Source organism: Trachurus trachurus (assembly GCF_905171665.1).
Source record: "Trachurus trachurus genome assembly, chromosome: 15".
Classification (NCBI taxonomy): domain Eukaryota; kingdom Metazoa; phylum Chordata; class Actinopteri; order Carangiformes; family Carangidae; genus Trachurus; species Trachurus trachurus.
In genome coordinates, this window is record NC_139906.1 from 8,076,977 (window position 1) to 8,094,738 (window position 17,762).

Consider the following 17,762-nt stretch of genomic DNA (forward strand, 5'->3'; position numbering starts at 1 on the left):
TTTGTTTTGTTTTTTTTTCCTCCAAAAAAAATCCTCGAGTTTCCTGACGCGCGTCTCCCTGTAACAAACCCCGGTGTCTGCGCTTGAACCTCGGCTCCGTCGCTGCAGGCAGCCCCCCCTCAACCCCCCCAGCCAGCCCCCCCAGCCCCCAGTCCCCGATTAAAGCAGGGAAATCGGTTGTGACAGCGGACGTCCTCCCCGGCCCTTTCTGATGCATTAAAATTAATTTGCTGATTCTCTTCTTCTCTGCACGTGCACATCACGCACTTTACGTCCAGTCCCCCCCACCAACCCAAACACCGACCTACCCCCACCCCCTCCTCCTCTACCTCTACCTCTCCTCCTCTTCCTCTCCTCGAAGCGCTGTTTTTGTTTTGTTGTTGTTTGTTGTTGTTGTTTTTTTAACTTTGCATTAATGGCGCGTTTATCAAAAACCTGCACGAGGAACAGCGGAGGCAAAACCGGTGAAGCACGAGGGGCTGCACGAGAGAGAGTGTGTGTCAGTGTGTTAGTGAGAGAGAGTGTGTGTCAGTGTCTATGTGAGAGTGTGTATGTGTGTGTGAAAACAGTAGAAATTGTCCACAGCACCTGTCACCTGTAGATGGATTTAAAGTCATCATATAAATATTTAAAATAATTTTCATAATGTTTGAAAAACTGTTTTTTTTATTTTTTTATCCTGATAAATAAAAGGTAAATTCCTAAATTTGACCAAAGTTTTTTCTTTTCTTTTCTTTCTTTTTTAAGTTTCTTTTTAATTGACTGAACTTCCTCTTCCACCTTAAATCATCCTAAAACACTTTGAGGCCTCTGATGAAACACACTCTTGATATTCCCATGTGTGTGTGTGTGTGTGTGTGTGTGAGAGAGAGAGTGTGAGTGTGTGTATGGAGAATAAAGAGCCGGTCTTACCTCCTCTTCTCTCTTCTCTCTCTCTCTCCGCCGCTGCTTCTCGGTAAAAACATTTGGAGTCACTTTGCTGTTTCTCGGTGAATAAGAGCGACGCTGCCGCTGCTGCTGCTGCTGCTGCTGCTGCGTAAACGGCGGCGGCTGCAGCTGAATGGATTATCTCTCCTGAGCTTTGATGTCTCCTCCTGGCCTCACCTCACAGGTCGCTCGGCCTCTGCTTCACTTCCTTCTCTCCTCTCTTCTCCTCTTCTCTTCTCTTCTCTCCCCCCACACACACACAAAAAGGTGCACCTGAGGGAGTGCAAAGCAGCGCCGGGGCTTCTGTGTTTTTATGCATCATCGTTTTAATAAGCACCGACAACATCCCCGCAGATCCCCGCTTCCAATCCAATCCTGCCGGCTGCTGAAGAAGAAGAGGAAGAAGGGACAAAACTTTTCCCCCTCCTCTTCTCCTCTCTTCTCTTCTCTCCTCTTCTCTCCGCTCCTCTCCTCTCCTCTCCTCGCCGCCTAATCCCACAGGCTTTACCAGCTCAGCATTAAGAAAATTCAACTGCAATTTGGGATTAGACAAAATACTCTTATTACAAAAGGTTGGTGCAACTTGATAAGTTGATACTTGTTCAGGGGGGTTTATCTCGGGGTCTCCTCGCTCACATCGAGAGAAGAGAGAGAGAGAGAGAAAGAGAGGAGGGGAAAACAGGAGGACATGTTGTAGGGGAAATGTCAGAATAACCGACTCTTTTGTGTTGTGAGGACCATATTTGTTGAATGGCCTTTTTGCATAATTTAACGGAGCCTCTCTCTGTGTGTATGTGTGTGTATGTGTAGAAGAGAGGAGAGGAGAGGAGGGGTGATGGTATTTCTATTTCGGCCTCTGACTGCTCAGACTTCTGATGTGGTGGAAATAAAAAAAGGTGCGTTAAAGTGTTTGACCTGCAGTCAGCGGCCAGGACACACAGAGTCCAGACTCTCATCTCAACAACAGCAACACAAATACACCTCTCTTCATCCTCTTCTTGCAAAGTTTTTACCTCTTTGTGTGTAAAATAAAAATAAAAATTGGATTTCTATGCATTCCTGGTGCGTTTACGTGCGTTTTTTGTTTTGTTTCTGTGGTGCGTTCAGGTGCCTCTCTCCTCTGTAATAAGCAGCATCACTACAACAGGCCTCCACTCCACTCACAAACCTCCTGCATCTCCACTGATGTCTAAGTTTCTCTGTCAAAGTGTCTCCTCCATGACTTTTAAGCCCCATCTGCCTCCACTTTGATACCCCTCCTCCTCACACACACACACACACACACACACACACACACACACACACACACACACACACACACACACACACACACACACACACACACACACACACTCTCTCTCTCTCTCTCTCTCTCTCTCTCTCTGAACATTAGCTCGCTTTCAGCTCAGGCCTCATTTATAGAAGTTGATGTTTTTGCGGTCGCCACAAAGAGACGATACATAGGCTAAAATAAAATACAATAAAATAAAGAAAAAAGAAAAATAAATGAACTATTTGGTTTAAAAAAAACACACACACACACACATCAATAAAAACACATGAACAGAAAGTTGTAGGATTTGATTCAGTGGCCGCTGGTTTTTCTTCTCCTTCCTCTTTTTCCTCCGCAGTGAGTTGGAGGTCTATCCCTATTAAACTTTACGTCAACCATCCTCAAATGTAATTCTAAATGGGGATTAGACCTCATTAATATTCATGAGACTGGTGTATGTGTGTGGAGGGAGAGAGAGAGAGAGAGAGAGGGAAGGAGGGAGGGGGGAGTATCACAATAAAAATCAAAATGGATAAAATTAACTTCTTTTTTATTTAATTCTCACCTTCGTTTTATTTTGAAAGGAAACGATCACAGAGAAGCAACAGTTACACTAACATCCAATAATAACAACCACAACACAACGTGTTTTCTGTAAAACTAACATCAGATTTTAAACCTCAGAGGAACTATTTTTCACATTTTTGCATCTTGAAGCGTTCAGATTCTTTATTTTTTATTATTTTTAGAGCAAATAAAAGAGACTTTGGTCAAATGCATGAGATTTTAGCATCATGAGTTTTTGCAGCTTTAGTTTGTGTGGCCGCTGCACTGATGCACGGGCCCCCTCCTCTGTGAGCTGCATGCAAATCACTAAACACCAAACTCTCACATTTAATTTCTTTCTTTCTTTTTTTCCCGCACATGCAACAGCAGCAGCAGCAGCGTAAACCTGCAGGCCCGGGACACGTTTCTTTCCGTCTTTTCCAGGACCTCAGTCTCAGTCTCAGTCTCAGTCTCAGTGGTTCGTCTGCAGCAGGTCTCGGGACCGGGACCGAGAAGAGGAGGAGGAGGAGGAGGAGGAGTGGAGGAGCTGGTGGTGGTGGTGGTGGTGGGGTTGAGTGGGAGTGGGCTCCTCCAGCCGCCTCTCTGAGCGCCTATTGGCCGCCCGCGCCGTCCGTCAGCCGCAGCGGACGCGCCCATTGGCTGCGGGAGGCGTATCCGCAGGTGTCCTCCGCTCATAGAGGCGCAGGGCGGAGAGAAGGTGATCAATCTCCTCCATCCGTCTCCATTAGAAATCACCTTAACACTCTGACAGACAGACAACGACAAGCCCCCTGAAAGCAAATGAGTTTGATTTATTTGGCTGTAAAAACACACCGGAACCGCAGCGAAGAAGGTGGTGGTGAAGACGCGCTGGTTGGCTGGTCGGTTGGTTGGTTGGTGTGTGTTGTTGTGTAGTAGTTAGTAGCTACAGTAGTGAGTGAGTGAGTGAGTGAGTGAGTGTGTGAGCTTCTCTCCGCTCCTCGTCATGCTGCTGCTGCTGCTCGGTTCGCGCACTGTTGTTTGTTTCTGAGCGAGTCTGCAGCCGCCGCAGCCGCCGCCGCCGCCGCCGCTCCACCACTTCTATGCCCCGCAGACTTCCTCCTCCTCCTCCTCCTCCTCCTACCGCTGGATAATTTACTGCTGCTCCTCCGCGCCTGGCCGCCACAGCTCCGGGAGAAAGAAGGGAAGGGAAGGGAAGGGAAGAAGTAGGAGGAAAAACAAGGTAAATGCTTCTGCTCCTCTTCTCTTTTCTCTGTCTCTTAACTTTTCTATTTAGTTTTCATTTCCTGCAACTCAAACTCTCCAGACGCTGCAGCTGCGGTGGTGGAGCAGCTCTGTGGCTCTCGCTCTGTTTTGTTTTTTTAGTTTTACGGAAGAAAAACAGTAGCAACAGCAACAACTTAAACTGTGACATTTCTTCACGATTTCAATTTGCACCACTGCACGTTTAAGGGATTTTTTTAAAATTTTATTTTATCAATTGAATCCGCGCGGTGCAGGACGGGAGCTGCAGCTGGATAAAACTGAGTGAACTTCCTCCAAGAGTATATAATAATAATAATAATAATGTTCATATTTCTATTCCACTTCATTCCTGCGAGTTTCTCTCTCCTTTCTTTCCTCTTTTTTTTTTTTTAGAGTAATTGTCCATTAGAGCGTTTGAAGCACTTAGCAGATAATTGGAGAGGCGTGTTTTTTTTGGTTTTTGTTAATTTATTTTGCTGATAAGAAGCTCGAGCTCCTCCTGAAACGCTCGCGCTCCCCGGAGGTCTAATCTAAATTCTAATTGAGTTCATTTGCACCGAGATCTCGGCCCTTTTCTCCGCGGCCTGGCTGCGGCTGCAGGGGCCGAGGAAACCGCTGCTGGAATACACGTTTGGTGGGTTTTTTCTTTTTTGGTTTGGTCAGTCAACGAGCTCATTGTTAAAATAATCTCCACTAATTTAATTCACAGGCGCTAAAAGTGCAGCGAGAAGACGAGGAGAAAGGGGGAAAAAAACTCAAACTATCAGTTTAGGAAAGAGGGGAAAAAAACTAGATGTGAAGCTGGAAGCAGGAAGATCAGGGCTTTTATTTTAATGGAGTTAAATGTTGGATGAGACTTGTTTGATTAGTTGATTAAGAGCAAATTGTTTTTATTCTAAGAAGCTGAATCTGTAATTAGAGGTAAAAACAAACAGAGCTGCAGGATTTAATAAAACAGGGTTCATGTTTTTATTTTATTGTATTTTATAAAGCAGATTAAAATAACATGTGGGATTTATAGAAACTATAATCTCACCATTTAGTCTTTTAATGTGGAGACAAATCAAAGAGGTCGAGAAATGGAAAGAATAAAGAGAAAACTGGTGCAAAGATAAATTTAACAAACTGAATTCCCTTTAGGAACAAGTCAAATTGACTCCTCGGGTTTTTATTCTTTATTTCTAATAAGGGGAAGAAAAAAAAACCTCTAAACTGCAGGTTTATTCAGTATTTATGTTCTTATTCTGCTGCGTGTGAGCTGTTTGCAGCGGAGCTCAGGATCCACAGGAGGAAAATCCACAGACGGTGTGACGACCCGAGACAAACAGACTGAGTCAGAACAGAAAGAGTTCAGAAACCACAGCTGTGATTTTTATAGATTATCAAACCACAGCCATAATCCATCTGTTTTACGAGCGTGTGTGTGTGTGTCAGTGCAAATGCAGGCCTTCAAACACACACACACACACACACACACAGGCTTCACATATTTAATTCAGGAGGTTGTGAGTTTCATTTGCAGGGAAAATAAAAACTAAAATTACAAGAAAATAAGAAACAAAAGAATAAAAACACGCGTTTTAATTGAAGGACAAAATAAATTCAACTTTTGAACAGGATTTAGTTATTTGTCTTTAAAAATGTTCAAATACTGGAGAAAACAAACTAATGAGCAGGTTCATGTTGTTCAGTTTTTACATTGATTATTGATCTGGACAGTCACGTCTTCAAAATGCTGCATTACGTCATAGAGGTTGTTAGATAATTTTGGTGTAATAATTAATTAGTCGTTTGAAGAAAGACGTTTTTCTGGTGGAGAAAAAGTTCAGACTGATCCACACACCGAGCGACCTGATGGTGGTGTGTTTGGTGTGTTATCGATAGTAAATAGATGAGTAAATATCCAGTAAATAGTCGGTGACGGTGACAGACACAGTCATGAACAGCGCGGTGTTTCCGGAGCAGCTGTGATTTGTTTCTGTTTCATGTTTTAGTCTTTAAGGTGATTTGAATTCTTCATGAGCCGCTTTGCAGCGTCACTTCACGGGTTGTGTTTCCTCCGCTGGGGTTTCAGTCAGCCGCCGTTTGACCCCCGTTATCCCCTCTCTCCAAAAAAATCCAATATTCCTGAAGGGATTTAATCCGAGTCTCTGGTTTTTAAAATAATCACTTCATCCCTTTTTTGACTAATTAATGGTTTTATTTCCTCCCGCCACTAAATAATAATTAGTCCACAACACGCTCTGTCATGAGACCGCCGCTTTATGGATTTTGTGCGTTTGTGCGTAATTCGTGCGTAAAACCAGAGTGGAGACGGGTCTCATCCAGATCTCCACCGGTGAACAGGATGAGAAAAGATGAAGTTTTATAGACAGAACTAGTGTAAATCACATGGCCCGTGCTTTTGGCCTCATTCACGTGTTTGATTTTCTTTTTTTTCTTTTCTTTTTTTAAAAGTTTTCTCTGAAATTGTTTCTCACGTTTTCCTTCTCTCTTCTCTCCCTTCGTCCCGCGCTGCGCTGTCCTACCTGCAGTGACTTGGATCGGCCCCCTGTCCCGTCAAGCTGCAGCATCGGGGGAAACCGAACCACTGGCCTGAGCTGGGTGGAGCAGTGACCGCCTGTAGCATGATGTCCTACCTCAAACAGCCCCCCTACGGCGTCAACGGCCTAGGGCTCAGCGGCGCTGCCATGGACCTGCTGCACCCCTCAGTGGGCTACCCAGGTACGAGTCTGCCTCTCTCTCTCGAGCGCGCGTACATACACACACTACACATAGACAGACACACCTGCATCCAGTCTGCACCAGTAAACCAGCTCCATCATGATAAAAACAAAGAAAAAACGACAAGAATAAAGTATATAATGATAATAATAATAGGCCTAACAATAATAATGGGCTACATTAAAAACTAAAAACGATGCAAAAGTTAAGAAGACACTTTACTTTTATTGTGTAAAATGAACAGATTTAACCCTTTATAATATTTAAAAAGTAGCCTATATGAGCCATATAGGATTTAAAATATTAAGCATATAATGAACAGTGTGAGAATAAAGTGTATGAATATGATTTTCTTTTTCTTAACACACGTAGGATTTTAGTTTTCTGTAAAAGAACATTAAATCCACTTCTAGTTGAAAAACGGTAGGCCTACTATTATAGGCTACTAATAGGAAGTGTGCAGGCTTGTAAACTTTTTTTTTTGAGAGTTTCTTGGCTTGTAGGCCTATAGATAATTTACTAGCCTAAATGTTTTTTTGTTTTTTTTAACGCAACTTTATGTAACTTAGGCTAGGCTAATAACACGTGGAGTTGATGTTTTAGATAGCCTAAATTAAATCAGACTGTGACTTCGGTCAATTATTATTATTATTTCCCACCTGTTTAAAACTCTGGGCCTGTCTGGTCTGGACTTCCGCTCACTTTATCACTTTATTTATAGTCTCTTATTTTTTTCTGTGTCGCTTTTCTTTTCCCGCAGCGACGCCCAGGAAGCAGCGCCGGGAGCGGACGACGTTCACCCGCTCGCAGCTCGACGTGCTGGAGTCTCTGTTCGCCAAGACCCGCTACCCGGACATCTTCATGCGGGAGGAGGTGGCGCTGAAAATCAACCTGCCCGAGTCCAGAGTCCAGGTAAAAAACAATAACTATAATAAGAAAATAAAAAACAACGAGGGATTTTAAACTTGCACTTCCGTTTTTCCGGTTAATTCTGGGGGTATTTTTTGGTTATTAGGCTACAAGCTAATAACTCGTTAAAACTAATGGCCTAACTAACTAACTAGGCCTATTAGCTGTCGTGTGTTTATTTTCGAAGCTGAAATGTGATAAGGATAGCTTTATTTTACAGACTCCAAGTCCAATAATTATAAAAGGTTTTTTGTTTAATTAGTTTTTTGTTTAAATCGTCGAAATTGACCCTTTTTTTTTAATGAAACCACTTGTTGGCGTCAATCAACCGTTGATTTTAGCTAGGTAAAAAAAATATATAGGTTAAAGCCTCCTATATGTTAAATATGTGACAATTTTGATTAGGTAAAATATTTTTGTAGTATGGAAACTAGTACATTTTAAAATAAAAAACAACATTTTCTTTGTTAATTATGTAATTTTTCCTTTAGATTACACGACGTTGAAATGAGGTTTAGCTAACTTGGGCTAACGTTAATCAAAATTGACAGTTGGTGACGTCATCTGTGTTTACAAGTTGATGGTTAACTCAAGCTGGCTAATGCTGCTAATACTCGGGCTAACAGTAGGCCTATTTCCTCTCTATTATACTATTAAAAACAAACAAAAACTCGTGTTAAAAACCAAAAAACTCATGTGATTTAAAACGTGAATCATAGAAATTAGCTTTGGAGGGAAATGATGGAGGTTTGGTGCAGTTTATTTTTGGATGGTAGCTCAGGAAAAAGAGGATCATGAAGATGTGGGTAGACATTTGATTAATAATAATAATGGTGAACTTTTGACTTTTGGGTTGTGTTCAAGTGTTCATTGTTGATTTATATATTTGGTTTATAGCTCACCTCACTCACACACACACATGAGTTCAGTTTATATAACCAACAGCAGCCTGCTCACTCAGAGGGCACTGATTCAGATCAAACAACAGTTCAGTTTGCACCGTGATGTAAACACAACTAAACATTTCAGGAAGTGTGAACAAAAAGCTTCTTTTTTTTTAAAACCTGAATCACGTGACTATTTCATTTATTATTACTTGATGCAGCAGAACCGCAGTCGTGCCGTGTAATTTGATCTGAAATATGGGATCTTTTAAACCAAGAGGACAGGACTAAAACGCTGCACAAACAACTTCACTGCTGTTCGACAATGCTGAACAAATACTACTCTTGAAAAGGCATTAGGGGGAGAAACCAAGGCCGGCTTCCCTCGCTCTCGCTCCCTCTTTTCTCTCGCTCCCTCGCTCTCACACACACAATTTGAGTTATTCTCAGAATGTGTGTGTGAAACAAAATGCTCTACATGATCCTACCCTCTCGGTGCTCTAGAGTTACCCTACTGTGTGGTGAAACCCAATAGCCTGTTATCTTAGAGCCGTCTACCAGGTATGAAATTAGACCCCTGGCTGGTCCGAGCCAAGGGGCCGGGGTGGAAATGAACCTCGATGGCTAATAACCCCCAATTTTCCTCCATAATGTACTCAGAGCACGACCTGCATGGGAGCCGCTTTTTTTTTTTTTTTCTTTCTTTTTTTGGGGGGTGAAATGTTGAGGTTGTTTTATGTCTTTCGGTTTCTAACTCCTGTTGTTCTTGTGTTGTTTTATTTTGTTTTGTTTTCTCCAAGGTGTGGTTCAAGAACCGGCGGGCCAAGTGTCGCCAGCAGCAGCAGAGCGGCAGCAACGCCAAGGCTCGGCCGCCCAAGAAGAAGTCGTCCCCGGCCCGGGAGAGCACCGGCTCGGAGAGCAGCGGCCAGTTCACGCCCCCGGCCGTGTCCAGCACCGGCTCGTCCTCTTCCTCCGGCTCGTCCTCCTCCGCCAACCACACGGGCCAGGCGGCGGCGGCGGCGGCGGCGGCTGCAGCGGCGGCGGCGGCGCTCAGCAGCACCTCTACCTCCATCAGCACCGTTTCCTCCATCTGGAGCCCGGCGATCTCCCCCGGTAACGCCCCCGCTCCCGCCGTGGCGCCTCTCCCCGAGCCGGGACCGCCGTCCAACGCGTCCTGTATGCAGCGCTCGATGTCGGGCTCGGCCGCCGCCGCCGCCGCCGCCTCCTACCCCATGTCCTACAACCAGACGCCGGGCTACGGCCAGGGCTACCCGGCGCCGTCCAGCTCGTACTTCAGCGGCGTGGACTGCGGGTCGTACCTGGCGCCCATGCACTCCCACCACCCGGCCCACCACCAGCTCAGCCCCATGACGGCCTCCTCCATGCCGGGCCACGCGGCGCACCACCACATCAGCCAGTCGTCGGGCCACCACCACCACCACCACCACCACCAGGCGTACGGCGGCGGCGGCCTGGCGTTCAACTCCTCCGACTGCCTGGATTACAAAGAGCAGAGCGCGGCGTCCTCGTGGAAGCTCAACTTCAACACCACAGACTGCTTGGACTACAAAGACCAGGCCTCCTGGAGGTTCCAAGTCTTGTGATCAGGCTTTCCCCCCCTTTTTTTCTTTTTCTCTCCCTCCTCCTCCTCCTCACCCGTCCTGCTCGTCTTGCTCCCCCTCTTTTTTTTTTTATTCCCCCAGATTAGCGTATTTGCTTGTTTTTTTAAAAGACAAAAAGAGTTTATGAACCATAAGATAACAAGATAGCAGCAGGAATGCTCCGCGATCGGACTTTGTTTTTTGTTTCCTCCCTCTCTCGTTCCTCTCCACGTCTTTTTTTTAAAAAAATGAAAAAAATCCAACAAAAAAACAACAAAAAAAAGAAGAAGAAGAGGAGGAGAAGCAGTCCTTTAAAGTCCTGTGAAGAGAAAACATCAGGAGCAGTTTTCCCTGACGCTGAAGAGTTGGGGGGGGTTTTCCCCTCCTCTTCTTGGATCAGATTAACAAAACCAAACTGTTTGTGAAAACAACGGAAAGAACGAAAGAAACAAAACAAAAAAAAAAAGTCATTTCAACCAAACTCCTTTGACCACCAGCTCTCTGGCTCTCTGGATGGGAGGAATATTTTGCCCTCTGGTGCACCGACAGGAACTGCCTGCAGTTGCCCCTCTTTACCTCCAACCCAATCAAATCCTGTATAGTTTTTATTTCTGAAATTTGTTATTTTAGGATGACAGAGATTTTTAGTCAGCTGCGTTGAGGAGCTGAAATATGTAAATATGTATTTGGGTCAGTTACAGTGACCATGTTTAGTTGGTGTTTTTTCCGAATTTGAAAAAAAAATTGTTTATTACCACTTTGGGAGAAAAAAAAAACAAGTAAAAAAAAAAAAAAAAACTGTATGTAAATCTTTCCAAATATTCCAAAGAGAACAAATTGGCCATAAAGTTCAGCTTTTATATACATTGTTTTACTTCAGAAAAAAGATATGTTTTGGCGATTTGAAATGTCTTGGGGGGGAAACTAAATCTAAAATATAGATGCAGAACTATTCTGGGCTTTTGGTCCAGGCTACATTTTGTTTTCCGGATATTATTATTATTATTATTATAATTATTATTATTATTATTATTCTAGCCTCTTACATTTTCAAACCAGACCTCCTCTCTTGGGCATTGTCGTGATTATTGGACATGTTTGAACCGCAGCACTTGGCTTGATACTGGAGTCAAAGCATTTTTATTTTTTTTTTTATTTTTTTTTTGGAGAGGAAATGTGGATTTATAGCTCCAACATGACAGTGAGATGTTGAATGTATCTTTAAGGCGACCACCCTTACATACATGTTCATCCAATAAAGATCCATTAAGTCATATTTTATTTTTTCCACAGTGGATTCTGTCTCAGCTTGAACTCCCAACATGGAGTCAAGTCTCCTTTTAGTTTTTATACAGATGCATGTTACAAACTCCAGGTTCCTGTCTTCTCTCTTTTGAACTATAGTCACACTTTTATTTATATAAAAGCTAGTTGATTTTTTTTGTTTGTTTGTTTTCTCTCTCTCCCCCTTTTAATTATAAGGGGGGTAAATGCAAATGAGTCCATAATTAATACAAGCCGTGAAGGCGTGTAGGCCCCGCATTTCCATTTTAGAGAGCAACCGGTTTTTAATCCTCTCTGTCTTAAATTGAAACACTAACATCTCTCCTCCTTGCTTTAGGGAGACCAAGTGTCTTTTTAAACTGCGGCGTTAAAAAGCCCTAAATATTGAGCCGGGAGACATTTGATCGAGGCGTAATTGAATGCAGCGCTGTAATGGCGTGATAATTACTCCTGCGCCCTGAGTTGGTTTTCTCCAAAATAACCTGCAAGAATTTCACCACCGCCTCTGATGCGGTAATTACGTAGGTGGGGCCAGGTTAGGGGGTCAGATGTAAGTGTGTGTGTGTGTGTGTGTCTGTGTGTGTGTGTGTAATGTGTTCATGCTCGCAGGCATAAACGTATTATAAAGAGAGGGGAGGGGGGTGATGGAGGAGAGGAGGAAGAGAGGAGAGGAGAGGGGGGGTTGCGTCAGTTCTCTGGCAAGGTTGTTTTAGACGAGCGTGCCGTGAAGGCCGCACTGAGAGCAAGAGGAGGCGCGAGCCGCAAAAAAACAGATTTCATGCAAATTAATTGCCCCAATAAGAGAAAACACCACCGTCCTTGTGCAAATAAATTACCCCCCACCCACCACCACCTCGAAGGAGCAGGGAGGAAGGGAGAGAGGCGCTTACTCTGCTTCTCTACCGCTGCAGTTTAGATCCAGACCAATGGGCCTGCACGATTATTTCTAAAATTAGAGAAAACAAACAAACAAAACCCTAAATGTTATTTTTCTTCTTCTTCTTTCTGCCCGGGTATTTTAAACTTCTAATCTAATCTAATCAAGTTTATCGACTGATTATTTTCTCGATGAATTGATCAATCCTATCAGTTTCCGACGTGTCTCGCTTCACAGATGATCAGTTTATAATGAAAGTGTGACGCTGAAATCTGCTGTTTTCTATATGAATATTTGCATTTAAAAGTGTCATCGATTAATTGATTATCAATAGTTTTGCCGGTTGGTTTTCTGGTCCTTTTTCATTTCTAAATCTTCGCTTTATATATCCTATATAGGCTAATATTAGGTGAAGCTCTAAAAAGGTGACTGTAAAAAAGAAAAGAAAAAAAGATCTTATCGAGAATTAAGTTTATATTTCTTGTCTCTCTTTTTAAAAAGCCATCAATAATTCCTCCTATCAACCTGATCAGATTATCACCCTGATCGATAGCCTACATATTGTATCCCCCCTCCTCTCCTCCTCCTCCTCCTGCGTGTATCAGCTGCAGCCCACCGTCGCCCCCTCCTCTCTCTCTCTTTATGTAAATGAACTCGCAGCAGCTGAATAAATATCTGCGGACCAGGACATTAAACGTGTTTGCGCCAAGACGACGCGCCGCAAACAGCGCAGCGAGTGTCCACCGACAGCGGCGGATTTGTTCGGATTTGCATCGGACAAACATTTGCTGCTGCGGTCGATGGTCTTATGTGGATTGTTTAAGGAGCTGGAGAAGAAGAAGGAGGAGAAGAAACAGAAGAAGACGTGCGAGAAAAATCAAAAAAAAAATGAGAGGAGGAGAAAAACAAAACTAAATTCAGATTCTTATTTATCATCTATATGTAAACTATTCTGGCTGAAAAAATAATAAGTGTCACTGTGGAGGGGGAAAAAAGTTTTATAGGTTTGTTTCTATCCACAGCTTCAAAATAAAACAACATATTTATGTTATAATGAGAAAAACATACTCTTATTTTGAAAATCCATTCTCACATCATTTCAAAACCTGAATATCTGATTGTTTGATGATAGTTTTGTTATTATTATGGGGTTGAATAAACTGACAGGATACTAATGAAATAAAAAAACGAATTAACACCAAACCACCAAATGTAGTTTGATGAAATACAAGTAGATGTTAAAAATATAAAAAATAAACTCTTAAAAGTTGAGTTTTATGTGACCATCAAGGATTTAAAACTCTAAACTATTTAATTCAGTGTTTTTTTTGTTTGTTTTTGTTGATATCTGCTTATTTTTACGCCCAAGGAGAAGATTAAAGTAGTTTATTGTTAACTAACCCTTTAAACACACACTTAACGTTTCCATTTAAAAATGACTGTTGTAATCGCATTAAAAACACATGACTCAACCTTTAAATGATCCCTGGCTGCAGATGATAAACCATCTTGAACTCAGTGTACAGACACAATAAGTCACCGTGTGTCCAGATGAAGACGACGATAAAACAACGAAGACAATGCACACGACTCATAACTAAATACTTCACTAGTGTGTATTAAAAAAAAAAAAAAAAAAAAGCTCAAATCCACCTGAGTTCATTTCTCTCGGACCATCGACCATGAAGAAAAACAAAATAGCCTACGTTAAATCGCAGCTATGTCCAAAGGAGGAGCGACGACAAACCAAACAAACTGAACTCCTTCACCCTCATAGTTTTGATCCAACAGGCAAAGTGACTCAAAACCGATCAGATGACGTCACTTCCTCACTAAAAAAAAAAAAAGTCCATCCAGAGGTCAAAGTTTCACAGCTGCGTTCGAGGAAAACTTTGATATGTGAAGAGAAAATGAACCTTATTGAACCAGTTCATGTGTTTTTAACCTGAGCTCAGGGTCTGACACCTTCACACACTCTTGTTTGTTCAATAGGAAACGATCGATCGCACCACCACTGCCACTGTTGTTGTTGTCGCCCGTTGACCTTTTGGCCTCTCGGGTCGACGACGGGGGCCTTGATTTGATTTGATTGAAGGCGTCCGGCGTCTGTCTGAATGTGGGTGGAGTGGACTATGGAGTGGAGTGGAGTGGACTGTGGAAACTGTTACTGTTTGACATTTGGTTCACACTTGTCCAGGAAATGAACTGGAACCGACTGACGAGCGAAAGAGCGAGCGAGCTGGACCGTTTTTGCATGAGCGGTTGTGATTTGTATCTAGGAAAGAGAAACAGAGACGGACAGACTGATAAAGACAACGAACGGCGACCGGTTGGTGTGTGTGTGTGTGTGTGTGTGTGTGTGTGTGTACAGCGAAGGCCTCGTATATGTGTGAGTGTGTGAGAGAGAAAACGATACGAAGGAGCAGCAGATGCACTGATAGCAGCAGCCTGCATGCTGGGACTGCTTTTTTTTTCTTCTTTTTTTTTGTCTTCCATTTCCATGCAGGACAGAAAAAAAAAAAAAAAACACAACACACAACACACGCACACACACAGACACACACACACTTGTCTTTCATTGGCTGTCGACTGTCGCCAGACCTTGGCATCCTGGTGTGTTCATAGGCCGGTATGAGGAGTGAGAGGTGATACAGAGGAGGATTATATTTACCTGGGAGGTTAATCGGGGGTCAACTGTACAGCGACGTGGGTGTAGTCCAGGTCGTCGTCTCCGGTTTCTCTGCTTTGTCACGAAAGGCCTTCGTTTTTTTCTTCTTTTTTCTTTTTCTTCTACTTCTGTTTTTTTTATTCTTGCATCTTGTTTTGTTTGATATCAAGTCAGGGTAGAGGTGAGGTGAGGCCTGCAGCTGCTTCCTGCTCTGAGGTTTGAACAACTATTAAAGACACAACAACACCAAGCTCTTGAACGCATCGGCCACAAAACACTCTGCTGGCCCTTTTTTTGGGACTCTGAGTCTCTGTAACGTCTCACCTCTGTCTCTTTTGTTGCTTTTAACTGATGCCACTGACACTCCGGTTTTGCAGCTCGATACTTTAGTTGATTTAAATTTTTTGTGTCTCTACCAAACAAACTAGTTAAAACAGACATGAAATACTAACATATAGATAATAGTCGTTATTCAACAATGAAGGTTCAGAGGTAGAAAAATCAGTAAAAATTGCCTCCAAGTATAAGTTTTTACTTAATGGGCTCTATGCACAGCTCCACTACTTCCTGAACTGGAGCTGTGCATAGAGCCCATTGACAATAACAAAAGACAAGATCTGTCAGGTTCGTGCAGCTACGACACGTAATTGTTACCATTATTGTTGTTACTTTGGTTACTGATGAATCAATCAGTCGTTTTTCAAGCAAAAAATCTAATAAACTGTTTCATAAAATCATATTTGATACTAAATTAAGTCTCTTTGGTGGTGGTTGAACAAAACGAACCGCTGGAATACAACACTGGTTATGTTTTATAGACTAAACGATCTACTGATAGGAGGAAATAATCAATGCCGTCCTTTTGCACCAGCACAGTGAACATGTTTATCCTCTTAACTGATCGTGTGATGATGATGATGATGATTCATGAGAAGTTATTTGATCGTTAATCAAAGTGAAACTCGACCTGAAGACGGTGCGAGATGGATTTAGTAACCGTCATGGCTGCTCCTCTGAGTCTTTGTTGAGATATTTCATCGTGGACCAACAAACTAACTCTCCATACTCTACTCTGATTGCTGCTGATCACTGAGACTTCCTGTTTGATCAGATGTAAAGATGCTGCATCATTCTGGAGAAACCAATATGGAGGCAAGACGTTTCTTCATGAGGCGGTCAATGGGTCGGAGCAGTCACACTCTTCCTTCCTTCCTTCCTTCCTTCCTTCCTTCCTTCCTGCAGCTCAGTCTCTCTGTTTAACTACATTTCTCTTCCTGACGACATCCTCACTTTCCTCTGTTTCCTTCCCGGTGAATCCGTGTGGTCGGTCGGGGGTGAGGAGAGGAGGACGCAGGAGCGCAGAGGTATTTGAAGAGGGGCTTTACACTATCTCATCTGGAAAAGATGCGGCAGCCTCTCTCGTCCCAAGTCACAACTTGTCTTCCTCCCTGCAGCGCTGCTCAGCTTTAATGGAGAGAGCGGGGCGGCCTGCAGGCGTTAGTGTTTCCCACCGATGATGATGATGATGTCGTCGTCTCCGTGTGTCAACAGGTTTCTGTCTGACACATTTCCTCTTTTCATTTTTTAAGTTTGTTCTTCAAATGTCTCTCCACGTGCGGCGTCCGTGCACAAAGTTTGACTGATGTGTGACATGTAATACAGAGAAGAGGCAGCGTGGATGTTGTACAGCAGAATCTAAACATTCCTCATCGTGACATTTGACCTTTAAAACATACAGAGACAATCACAGCAGTCGTTCAGTCGTTCACCGTGGGGGGAAAAGGAAATAACACTTTCCTCTAAAAACACAAAAGAAAGTTAACATGGTGAATTAAGTTTAGAGAAGAGGATGAAGACCACTTCTCCATTGTTTGGGGCGAATCTTAATCCTTAACCCTTAAAACTAAACTAAACCAAATTATAAAATAACAGCTGGAAAAAGAAAAGAATAAAGTTTCTTACTTCTCTTATTAAACCTTATTAAAAGTATTAAAGTATTAACTTTTACTTACGAGTAACTCAACCTGGAAATGACTTTAAAAGATCATTAAAACAGCAAACTATATAAATAGTGCATGTTTTATATGCAACATGAAGGGTGTAGGAACAAATATGTTTTTCTTTTGTTTGGCAAAAAGTCGTTTAAAGACAGTTTGTCATACTAAATCATGGTTAGAGGAGCAGCTCCCTGTTTTATACTGATATAAAACCAATGTTTCTGAGGTTATTTGAAGATAATAATGATAAAAGAGCTGCACCAGTCATCGCCATCGCCATCAAAATCATGTTTAAAATCAATAATAATCACAATATTGCATGAATCCAAGAGATACCCTTAATAAATGGTATATAACAAGAAACTCTAAAGTGTTCATTAACTTATTTGTGGTAACACTTTACAATAGGTACACACTATTAAGCATTGGTTAAGCCTTGGTTGGTATTGGTTAACTAATGCTGAATACTGTGTACTTATTATAAAGCGTTACCCTTATTTGTTTACAATTTTAACTCCTCACAGTTGTGGGGAAGCTGCTGCACAAACACATCATCAATACACAATATAAATAAATGCAGCCGCTTTATCTATAATCTGCTTATTAACAGTAAACGGGGAGTGGAAGTGTTTGGGTTTAATGTTGTTTGACCACAAATCAAAAGTCACATTAATCATAACTTCAGTCCTCGAGCTTTGTTTAAATCACAAGTCTAATGTTTTTTTTAGTCTTAGAGATGATGATGTTGTTGTAAAGTTCCTCTGTTGTTGAAACAATTGTGGTTTGATTCATATGCAAATGCAAAGTGCATGATGGGAAATGATAAC

The 17,762-nt window shown here is 42.5% G+C and overlaps 1 protein-coding gene across 2 annotated transcripts; it reads left to right on the forward strand.

Moving 5' to 3' along the window:
* Positions 1–6,618: 6,618 nt before the first annotated feature.
* Positions 6,619–10,112, forward strand: otx1 (orthodenticle homeobox 1; the record flags this gene model as incomplete). Of its 2 annotated transcripts, none has more annotated exons than XM_083988707.1 (3): positions 6,619–6,715; positions 7,437–7,627; positions 9,309–10,112. In XM_083988707.1, the coding sequence occupies 3 exons, from the start codon at positions 6,619–6,621 to the stop codon at positions 10,110–10,112; spliced, it is 1,092 nt and encodes a 363-aa protein (XP_083844833.1). The 2 variants fall into 2 exon arrangements, with proteins under 2 accessions (XP_083844833.1, XP_083844834.1); XM_083988708.1 differs by having other exon boundaries at positions 7,476–7,627.
* Positions 10,113–17,762: the final 7,650 nt, after the last annotated feature.